At 35.2% G+C, this 11856-nt stretch overlaps 1 protein-coding gene across 3 annotated transcripts in view; it reads left to right on the top strand.

Moving 5' to 3' along the window:
- The window catches only part of RANBP2 (RAN binding protein 2), a 100319-nt gene that overhangs the window by 82323 nt on the left and 6140 nt on the right, over positions 1–11856 (top strand). For 2 of the 3 annotated variants that reach the window (XM_041754729.1, XM_041754728.1), the window contains exons 21-26: positions 172–249; positions 2793–2960; positions 3618–3710; positions 4235–4413; positions 10120–10324; positions 11721–11822. In XM_041754729.1, coding sequence (XP_041610663.1) covers positions 172–249; positions 2793–2960; positions 3618–3710; positions 4235–4413; positions 10120–10324; positions 11721–11822 — 825 coding nt within the window. The remainder of the gene's footprint in view (positions 1–171; positions 250–2792; positions 2961–3617; positions 3711–4234; positions 4414–10119; positions 10325–11720; positions 11823–11856) is intronic. The other variant, XM_041754730.1, reaches the window with a different exon arrangement.

Below are 11856 nucleotides of genomic sequence, written 5' to 3'. Positions count from 1 at the left end.
GTAGTCTTACCACTATTTATTAAATGAGCAAAGAATGAAACTACCAGGATAAATGAATATGTGAGACAGCCAAATTGGTATAAATTGAGGGTCTCTGGCTTTTTGTATTTTAAAATCACATTCACTTTGATTCTCAAAATGTTCAAAAACAAAATACTCTTTATTTTCTAGGATTTAATTTTAGCCTTTTTAAATCTAATCCAATGGCTTTTTGGACCAGCATCCCTTCCTCACAGCCTGAAAACAAAGGTATAGAGCTAGTATTCTCAGTATGAGATGGCATTTTTTTTTTTTTAAAGGAGCTGGTAGTCCTTTGCAAAATAACTGGCTGTATGAAATTAAGTACTTAACACTACAATGTGCATGTTAAAAGAATGTCTGTTTAAACAAGTACTTTTTGACTGGTGGTGTATGATACCCTTTAATACTGTTTTTGTTTTTTTAATGTACTCAGATATCATGTTTCCTCACTCCCGTACAACAATATTTTGAGGTAGATTCATGTGGTCTTTACCTTTTGCTGCTTTGTACTTTGTTACTGTATTATTTTCGACTCTGCTTAATGAAGACCTGTGTTTTTCTAACATTTATCTTTAGCCAAAGGTAATGTTTGTGAGCATGTATACACATGGAACAGTTTCCCTTTTAGTTATCCTTTTGGACAGGGTTTAGAAAAATAATATTTGAAAGTAGACCCCGTTTTTAATAGCCACCATTATATACCTGGTATGTTACAAAAGTCAATGTTGGTATTAGGAATAATAGGAAGTGGGGGCGGGGGTCTGTTGAAGACCTTCAGGAGCAAGGGTAGGGAAATGTAAACTGTTTATTAGTATCTAATAACATATCTTGAGCAGCCCAACTATGTTCAGTGATAAAATGACAATCCTTGATTTTGGGGCCCATCATTTTTAAAGTATACCAATCATAATACTAGCTAACACAGCTCTTAACCTTCATTCTTAAGAATGTATTCCTTGAGAAATTATGTGACAGTGTGGACTTCTTCCTGTAAATGACATATACTTGCATGCATACTATGGGACCCTGGGTTAAGAATCCCTGGCCCAGGCACCTGGATGGCTCAGTTGGTTAAGCATCTGCCTTCAGCTCAGGTCATGATCCCAGGGTCCTGGGATCCAGCCTTGCGTTGGCTCCCTGCTCAGAAGAGAGCCTGCTTCTTCCTCTCTGCTGCTCCTCCTGCTTCTGCTCTCTCTCTCTCTTTCTCTGTCAAATAAATACAATCCTAAAAAAAAAAAAAAAAAAGTATCCCTGGCCTAAGAGCAAATTTACCAGTATAGTATAGTAGGATGAAGAGCCTTATTCTGTTTCAAGTCCAAGAATGTCAGGGCCCCGAAGGACCTTAGAGACGGAGGATTTAGACATGAGGAAACAGGCCTGATTGGGCTATCTGAAGTGCCCAAGTTGTCTTTACTAGCTAACAGCAGATTTGGAATAAGAATCTGTATCTTACAGTATTGTAATTGATACCATGTTTTTCTATTTAAGGAGAGTAAAAGGCAAGTTTAACTGTGTAAAAGGGCTCCAGTTCTCTAGATCAGATCAAATATGACCTGTGTATGTAATTTAGAATTTTCTAATAGCCACATTAAAAAACAGAATTTAAAAAAAGTGAAAAAAAGATGCAGATGAAATTAATTTTAATAATCTATCCAGTTATATCTGAAATACCATTTCAAGATCTAATCAATACAAAAATTAGAGAGTTCATATTTTGTTTTTGTTTTTGTACAAAGTCTTCAAAATCCAGTGTGTATTTTTTTTTTTAAGAGAGAGGGAGAGCTAGCAAAAGTGTGCTCACGAATGGGAGGGGCAAAGAGAGAGGAGAGAGAGAATCTCAAGCAGACTGCACACTGAATGTGGAGCCCCATGCAGGGCTCAGTCTTACAACCTGGAGATCAAGACCTGAGCCAAAATCAAGAATTGGACGGTTAACTGACTGAGCCACCCAGGTGCCCCAAGAGTGTATTTTTATACTTGGAGTAGGACTCAGTTTGGACTAGCCACATTTTAAGTGCTTTAATAGCCACACGTGACTAAGGTACCATCTTGGACAGCACCAGTTGGCACATGATTTGTTATCTGTTCCTTTTGCCAGATACTCTTCTTTATAGACAACAGCATATTATATGAATAATCCCTTATTTTCTTTGTGTTTTGCTTTTGTTGTTTTTCAGCTATTAAAATGATCTTAGATTCCTACAGTATTACTTACCCCTAGGATAACAGTGGGTTTTAATTTAGTTTTATGTGTTATCTGCTTGGAAATATGCAAAACTGGATATAACTTATCACTCGCCATCCTTGGCAATTGTTAACTTTCCTTGTAGGAACTAATCAAGGTTAGCTTTGCATTAGTTTCGTATTGATACTAATCTATGCTCATGATTTCTGTAAGTTTTTTCCATTGTTGCAAATGCATGGATATTTTGCTAAACTATTGTTTAGCATGCCAGATATGGTTATGGCAACACTCTATAAATACCTTTTACAATTATAACCATTAATAGTAGTTTTTCTTGATCAGTGAGTAAATTAAATATTTTTTTGGTTTTAAATAGATTCTTTGTTCATTAAGGGTTTTTGACAGAATGTTAAGTCAGGCTTATAATTCTTTACAGAGCTCTGTCTACATCACAATTAGTGTTTTCATCACCATGCTATATTATAACCTAAAGATAAGTCCTGTGGTTTTTATTTTCAGTTAGGATATTGATGTTAATACCTATGTAATATCTTGTCTTTATAATTTTTTTGGACTTGTTTTATAGCAAAAGAGAAGGAAAAACCTGAAGATCCTTCCTCAGATGATGATGTTTTCATTGTGTATGAGTTAACGCCCACCCCTGAGCAAAAAGCTCTTGCAAGCAAACTTAAACTTCCTCCAACTTTCTTCTGCTATAAGAATAAGCCAGATTATGTTAGTGAAGAAGAGGATGGTAAGCCTTTTGTTATTTTAAACACATAACATTCTTTTCATGCTAGTCTTAGTAATTGGGGGGTATATTTAAATCATTTTTAAGATTGCCTCTTAGAACCCATCACTGCTGTCTTTGTAGGTAGTTGTCTATATATATATAAATAGTCAATGGATGTAATGATTGAAACAAATGCACTTACCAAGTGAGGATTTTATGGATGCCTACTATGAGTTGAGCAGGCATTATGAGAGAATTGAAAACAGTCCTAATTTCCCTGTAGACTTAAAGGGATCAGAGAGTAATGAGGCAGATGGGTGTTTGATTATGGAAAACTTTGTGAGCCATATCAGAATTTTTTAGCCAGGGGTGTACCATGCTCAGAAAGTTTCAGTAAGACCAGTTGAATTTAGTAGTGTAAAGGATTGGGTTGTGGGACATGGAGACAGGAAGATGAACTGAAATAATAGAGTAACTCAAACAAGAGAGCCTGAATGAAATTTCTGTAATGATAGGAGAGGTATTAGGAAGATAGAATTGGTACAATTGGGTGTTTTTTCAGTGTGGGCAGTAAGGGAAGGTATGAAGTTGGAGGATAATTTCTAGATTTGTGGCTAGAAAAATTCCTGGAACTTACTAGAAACTTTTTTTATTTAATAAAATCAATTATAATTTAAGATGAAGATTTCGAAACAGCTGTCAAGAAACTTAATGGAAAACTCTATCTGGATGACTCAGAAAAATGTAGACCATTAGAAGAAAAGCTAACAGGTATGTTAAATTAAAATTGCTAGTTATGCTAAGTTAAAATTACAATTTTTATACATTTATTTATGAGAGGGAGAGAGAGAAAGAAGAGGGTGAAGAAGTAGAGGGAGAGGGAGACAGAGAATCTTAAGCAGCCTCCGTGCCCAGTGCGGAGCCTGATGCAGGTGTTGATCTCAGAACCCTGAGCCGAAATCAAGAATCGGATGCTTAACCAACTGAGCCACTCAGGCATCCCACTCTAGTTAAAATGTCTTTTTAAAAAAATCTTCTGTTTAAAAGGAATCTTCTAATCTGATCATTTTTATAATTACCAGTTTTACTCATGTACTATTCCTACGGGTGATTTAAAATATTTGAAAATAACATGAAGTGTAAAACATTGTTTTCATGGTGATCCTTGTTCTCCATTAGCATTCATAGGTATTGCTATCTGGGTCTGTAATCTGTAAATTGTATTGAGGACCTCTTTTGGAGAGTAGTTGGATTTCCTATAACTTTCTTTTGCTTTTATTCTGTGGGATTTTCAGATAATGAAAAAGAATGTGTTATTGTTTGGGAAAAGAAACCAACAGTTGAAGAGAAGGCAAAAGCAGATACGTTAAAGCTTCCACCTACATTTTTTTGTGGAGTCTGCAGTGATACTGATGAGGACAATGGAAATGGGGAAGACTTTCAGTCAGAATTTCAAAAAGTTCAGGACTCTCAGGTAAGAGCATCTCCATTATTTTCCTTCTGCCTCAGTTGCTTTTGTTGATGGCAGTAGACTAGAATGTTCTTACCAAATGGTAATAATGTGTCATGGTTAGAAAATTAGGTGTCTATTTACTAATCAGCTTTGGCCAAAGGAGGAAGAATTTTGTTCTACATAGAGGACTGTAAAGGTTCATCCTTATGTGTATGTTGGATTTTTGTGGGGATGGGAGAAATTGACTGAGTAGATATCCCTAAGAGTGTTATTACCACAATACCAAGAATGATATTAAGTAGTTCATTTTTCATGAGTTTATTCTGTGATGGGCAGAGTGGATATGAAGTAGCATTTGAGACTCAGTTCCCTTGGCCTATACCTTGGTTTGTCAGTTTCGTCATTTGATTACTTTCTTAGCTCAATTGTAGTGATAATTTTAATAGCTATCAACACCATGGTATCTTAATTTGTATTCCACAGAAAAGAGAAGACAAAGTCCCTGTCTAGTAATTGCTTACAGTGTAATATTGGCATGTATGTATTCAGAATGTTCCTGCCCTTCTAGTAATACTGGTTTTTGTTTTGTTTTGAGAGATGGTTATTGAAGTAGGGTCCTGGAATTAGTTACAAATGCAGTGGTTTATTTAAAGGATATGTGACTAGAGAGAGATGTGTGGTGTAAACACATGGTCTGAGTCTCTAAGAAATTGATTACTTTTTGTTAGTCTTTCTGACTCTGAGGAGTCTAGCTGGCCACCTAGGATGTGTAGGTTTAAGCTTAATTCATCAGTACACATATAATTAATGACCATCAGTGGATGTAACGATACCACTTTCCCATTTATAACCAGACAGATTTATTTGTGGAAATCTGAAGTTTTTACAGCAGTGGCCTCACTATGTTGAATCTAAAGTGTATTTCAAATCACTTAACAGTTTGCGTGGACTCACTGGAAGTACACAGTATGTAATGGCTGTTACTCTAATTGCTAGATGCTAGAGGCTTTATCATGTAGTTATTCATTCAACAAATACAGTAAAGTCATATTATTATAAATTTGGATTATGCAAATTTATACAGTGATTTAAACATGGCCTTTTATGTGCAGAACTTAAAATTAGTTATTGATTTAAAATTCATTTATTTGAAAACTTAAAACTGAAAAATAATTTCAGTTCTGATGCACAGATTGAATTGTACATCATTTATTCTTTTCCTTCTTTTTTTTTTTTTTTTTTTTTAAAGATTTTATTTATTTATTCATGATAGTCACACAGAGAGAGAGAGAGAGGCAGAGACAGGCAGAGGGAGAAGCAGGCTCCATGCACCGGAAGCCCGACGTGGGATTCGATCCCGGGCCTCCAGGATCGCGCCCCGGGCCAAAGGCAGGCGCCAAACCGCTGCGCCACCCAGGGATCCCAATTCTTTTCCTTCTTAATATTAGTGACTGTCCAAAACTACTTTTAGTACCAAAATTAAATGTGATAAATCTCTATAAAGATTGAAAAAAATGCCACAATAAGCTGTCTTTTGGAGGAGAGTAAGCATCCTTTAATACACAGAGATGAAATAGAAAACTAAAAACAATTAAAGCTAAAATACACTCTAAGAGACATAGATTTACATTCTCTGAGAATGCATTGTTCCTGCTTTATCTTTATACTCAGTCTACTTTACATTGGATTTGCATCTGTTGCATAAAATGCTTAAGTGTCCTCTGTTTATAAGTGTTTACTGTGAGCTAGCACTATGCTGATGATTGGGGATACAGTATTGAACAAAACAGAAGTAATTTGATTTGTCTGTATTGAGTTTTCCATTCAAGGACTCTAAGGTGAGGATGCATTAGGAGCTGAATTAAAACCCTTCCTATCACCCAAGCAATCTAGCCAACTTTTTTTGGGTAACATTTATTGTGATATAATTTATATACCATACAATTCACCCATTTTAAAGTGTACAATTTACTGGTTTTTAGTATATTTACATGGTTGCGCAACCATTACCACAGTCCATTTTCAACAGTTTCATTACCCCAAGACAACCTTTGACCTTTAATACTCCTCATTCTTCCCCATTTCCCCCTACCTGCTCCAGCCCTAGAAACTACACTGATGGACTTTCTGTCTCTATAAAGTTCGCTTGTTATGGACATTTCTTATAAAAAAAAAAAAGTCATGGTGATATGTGGCCTTTGTGTCTGGCTTCTTTCATTTAATGTTTTCAAGGTGTATCTACGTTGTAGCATATATATATGTATGTATTGATTTTAATGACTGAATAATACTCCATTGTATGGATATACCACATTTCATTTATCCATTCATTTGTTGATGGCCATTTGGGTTGGTTTTACTTTTTTGGCTATTAGGAATAATACTGTTATGATAGCATAAAATGTTTGACACAAACATAGAGTGAATTCTCTTTTCCTTATGCTTTGGTATGTTAAGAAATAAAGACTTTTTTCATTTGTAGTAATTTTTTTTAATTTAGAGAAGTAAAATTCACTTTGTGTGTCTGTTTTCTGAGTTCTTACACATGCCTGAATTTTTATAATTTTCACCACAGATAGGATACATCTCCCAAAGTTTCCTTCATATCATCCTTTTGTATTCAGATTCTCCCCCACTTATATCTTCTAGCAACTGGTGTTTTCTGTTTCCATATTTTTGCTTTTTCCAGACTAACATCTGAATGAAATCCTACAGTGTGTAATCTTTGATACTGGCATTTTTCACTTAGCATAATGCCCTTGAGATTTGTCCCAAGTTATTGTGTGTAGTAATAGTTTGTTCCTGTCTATCACTAAGTATTCCGTTGTGTGGATCTACCATAGTTTATTTATTGATTCATGGAAGGTTATTTCTAATTTATTTTGCTCTTTTTCTAGTTTCTTACAGTAGAACTGTAAATTACTTATTTAAGACCATTCTTCATTTCTAGTATATTTAGTGCTGTAAGTTTCTTTCTAGGAACTATTCGGCTCTATCCCACAAGTTTTACTGTGTGGTATTTTCATTTTCATTCAATTAAAAATATATATTTCCCTTGAGATATTCTTTTTGATATAGGTATTAGTATGTTGCTTCCAAATATTTGGCAATTTTCCAGATATTCTGTTTTTGATTTCTAATTTAATTCCATTATTGTCTGTGAACATATTTTGTGTAATTTAGTTCTTATAGGCTTAATGAAGGCTGTCTTGGTGATTGGTGTGCACTTGAGAGGAATGTATAGTCTGTTCTTTTGGGGTAGAGTGTTCTATAAATGTTAAGATGAAACTAGTTGATACTGTGTTGTCCAAGTTTCAATATATCTTTGATTAATTTTTTTGTCTCCTTGTTCTTTTTATCATTGAGTGAACTGTTGCTAGGCATAATTATAGATTTGTCTGTTTCTCCTATTAATTTTTGCTTGATAGAAAGTGTTGCCTCTGCTTCTGTGGGAATTGTGGGAAGACATTGTGGGAATTGCTTTTCTTTCCTTTCTTTTTTTTTCTTCTCTTTTTCCATCCCTCCCTCCCTTCTTTCCTTCCTGACTCTTATGAGACACAGAGAGAGGGGCAGAGGCGCAGTCAGAGGGAGAAGTAGGCTCCCTGTAGGGAGCCTGATGCGGGACTCCATCCCAGGACCCCTGGATCAGGACCTGACCTGAATGAGCCACCCAGGCGTCCCTATTATTTCTTTCTTAAATGTTTGATAGAATTTACCACTGAACCATTTGGTCCTGGAAGGATATTAATTGATCTTTAATAGATGTAGGCCTGTTCAGATTATCTGTTTCATTTGTGAATTTTGGTAGGTTGTATCTTTGAAGGAATTGGTCCATTTTTTTATGTTATCAAATTTGTGGATTTAACGCTGTTCATGAAATTCATTAAAATTTATTACCCTTTTAACATCCATCAATTAAAAGTGAGTTAGTGATGGCCTTGTTATCATTTCTTTTTTTTAAGAGTTTATCATTTATTTGAGAGAGAGAGCATGCACAAACGGGGAGGGGCAGGGGGAAAATCAGGACAAGACCCACAAGGGGCTTGATCCCAGGACCCCAGAGCCAAAGTAGATGCTTAACCGACTGAGCCACCCAGATGCCCTTTGTTTCATTTCTGATATTAATAATTTGCATCTTTCTTGTTTTCTTGGTTAGCCTGTTAGAGGTTTATCAATTTTTATTTACCTTTTCAGAAAATCAGCTTTTGATTTTATTGATTTTTTTCTGCATTAATTTCCTGCTTTACTGATTTCTGCTATACTTTTCATTATTTCTTCTCTTTTTTACATTTATATCTCTCTTCTTTAGTTTCTTAAGGTGGAAGTTTATTGGTTTTAGGTCTTCTTTTTTTTTTTTTTTTTTAAGATCTTCTTTATTTGAAAAAGAAGAGAGAGAGGGAAGAAGCATGAGCCCAGGGAAGAGGGAGAAGCAGAAGCAGACTTACCTGCTGAGCAGGGAGCATTGTAGAAACCCTGTGATCATGACTTGAGCAAAAGGCAGACACTTAAGCAACCTACTGGGCCACCCAGGTGCCCCATAGGTCTTCTTAATATATACATTCATTACTATAAAGTTTCCTTTGTTTTCTTTCTTTGTTTCTGTTGCATTGTATAAGTTTTGATAAGTTGTAGTTTCATATTTATTTTGTTAAAAATATTTTTAATTTGTCTAGAGACCTTTGGACACATGTATTTTTAAAAATGTGTTATTTAATCTCAAAATATTTGAGATTTTCCAGTTATATTTCTGGCAATGGTTTCCAGTTGTTTTTTTCTTTCTTTCTTTTTTCTTTTTTTTAATGGTTTCTAGTTTAATTCCTTTGTGGACTGAGTATATACTTTTGAATTTGTTGAGGTGCATTTTTATGGGCCAGAATGTGGTCTTTCTTGGGTAAATGTTCCATGAGAGCTTTTTGTTATTGTATTTTTCAGTTGTAAAATTCCCATTTGATTCTTTTTATACCTTCAGTTTTTTTGCTGAGAACTTCTTATCTTTCCATTTGTTCTAAAAATTTGTCCCTATATCCTGGAGCATTGTTGCAATAACTTATTTAAAGTTTTTTTCTGATCATTCAACGCATATCATTTCATGATGTCCCCCACCCCCTGGCCAGGAAAAGTTGGCTTTTCTTGGGATTCTTTTTTTTTTTTTCCCCATTTCTGTCATTGGCAGCTTCAGTTTTGGGACTGCCCTAGCACCCAGGCTGGGATATAGGTTGACAGGGAAGGAAAAGACCTGTAAAGTTCTTAACCACCAGATTATATTTCAAGTCTTGGGATTCTTAATCCACCTTTCAGAGGCTTTTTATACTTTATCTGCTTCAGTCCATTTCAATCATAGGTTTTGGGAGAGATAAGGTTAAATGTGCTTATTTCATTTTGTTCAGAACTCCCAAGTCCTCAATTTCCTTTTTAGTTTTTTTTTTTTTTTAAAGGATTTTATCTATTTTAGAGAGAGAGCACTAGCCAGGGTGGGTAAGGGGCAGGGTGAGATGTGGGGGTGGCAGGAGGGTAATGAATGAATATATCAAACAGACTGGATATGGAGCCTGACTCAGGGCTGGATCCCAGGTCTCTGAGATCATTACCTGAACCGAAGTCAAGAGTTGGACGATGCTCAACAGACTGAGCCATCCAGGCACCCCCTTAATTTCTTTTAAAATAGGATGTGTGATCCTTTTTGTCATTCAGTATTTAATGACATAATTATTTATTTCCTCTTTGCAGAAATCCCAGAATGAGGAATTAACTAGCACAGCTGACAGTGTGTATACAGGTGGGACTAAAGTGACTGTACCATTTTTATGTAAATCTGAAGAAACTGATTTTATTGCCAAATCTATTAGTTCATCACCTATTTCTTCTGGAACTGTGGACAAACCTGTAGATCTGTCTACTAGAAAGGAAAATGATGGAGATTCTACAAGCCAAGGTAAAATTTGATGTTTTCAAAATCCTAGGCATATATTATATAAGGTACACCTCCCTGTATGTTTGAGAAAATAGGCTTAAATGTCAATTCTAAGAACTCCCTTACCTTAAAACAAATTTTGAGATGTATAAAAGGGGCATGAGATTTTTTAAAAAATTTTATTTATTTATTCATATGAGAGAGAGAGGGAGAGGGAGAAGCAGGCTCCATGCAGGGAGCCCGATGCAGGACTCGATCCCGGGACTCCAGGATCACGACCTGCCTGAAGGCAGACGCTTTAACCACTGAGCCACCCAGGCGTCCTGGCATGAGATATTTGTAATAATAACCAGAAAAATCATACTTCCTTGTCAACAAAGATAATAAACATGTATTTTTATTGTTAGAGTTGTAGTTATTAAGGAATATGAAGCATTGTGAGTCAGACCTATCTACCTGAGAATAAATGAGAATACTTATGTGAAAGTTTTTGTGATAATAGTCTCCTTTGAATATTGTTTGAATTCTGTTATCACTGAAGTATATTAAAATTTACATATGAAGTAATTGTAGATATTAAAATAAGATTAATTTTTTGTGATATTCCTTCAATGCCTTTTTCTCTACCTGCTTCATTAATCAGTTATAGTAATTAAGATCTGATATGCTTTCCTACTTGTTGTTTCAGTTCAATTGATAGTAGAAGAGGGGGAAATCTTTTCTAATTATGTTCCTTCATAATTGCTTGTCCCTTTACTAATTTGTTGAATAACGCACAATTACTACATTTATTGGCACTTGAGAGTCTTATATGCTAGAAAAGGAATAATCTCCTACCTAAAATCTCAGATGTTTTCACATAATGCACCTAAGGCTTAGCACTAAATTGATCATGTACTACACACTGTCAGAATTAAGATCCCCAGACTCCTGGTGACCAAATATAAATAAGACACTCATTTTTATATGTGTGTGTGTGTGTGTGAGAGAGAGAGAGTTTATTTAGAAGAGAGAACAGAATATTTTATGGAGATCTTCCCTAAAACCCTACCTGTAAATGAATGTAGTTTTAGATTGTAGAGGACTCTATAAAGCAGAAACTATATAGCTCTGTTATCCGGCTTAGTATAAACTTACATCTCATTTTTTGAAATAGATTTTTTTGCATTGCTTTTGGTGTAGTGTTTCATGAGAAAGTACCTGTTAACTTAATAATACTGAAGAATCAGTTCAGAATTGGGTGTATTTTGTAACTTTTTTTTAGAGAGATAACCAGAAGACAAATATTGCACACCACACACCTAACCCCTTTGGTAGTATAGAACATCCTACCCCCATGGTTGCTGGGTACGGAGTAAAGCTTTGATGTTCAGTATATATTAAATGAAATATTAAATTACTCTTTTCCTTTTGCCAGTGGAAAGCAAAACAGTTTCATTTGGATTTGGAAGTAGCACAGGGCTGTCATTTGCAGATTTGGCTTCCAGTAATTCTGGGGATTTTGCTTTTGGTTCTAAAGGTAAGATCAGGAGGAGAGATTTTAATGATTATGT

This window comes from Vulpes lagopus, chromosome 5 (genome assembly GCF_018345385.1).
Source record: "Vulpes lagopus strain Blue_001 chromosome 5, ASM1834538v1, whole genome shotgun sequence".
NCBI lineage: Eukaryota > Metazoa > Chordata > Mammalia > Carnivora > Canidae > Vulpes > Vulpes lagopus.
Note: the sequence above shows the minus strand (reverse complement) of the source record. Positions and strands in the feature narration are given on the sequence as shown.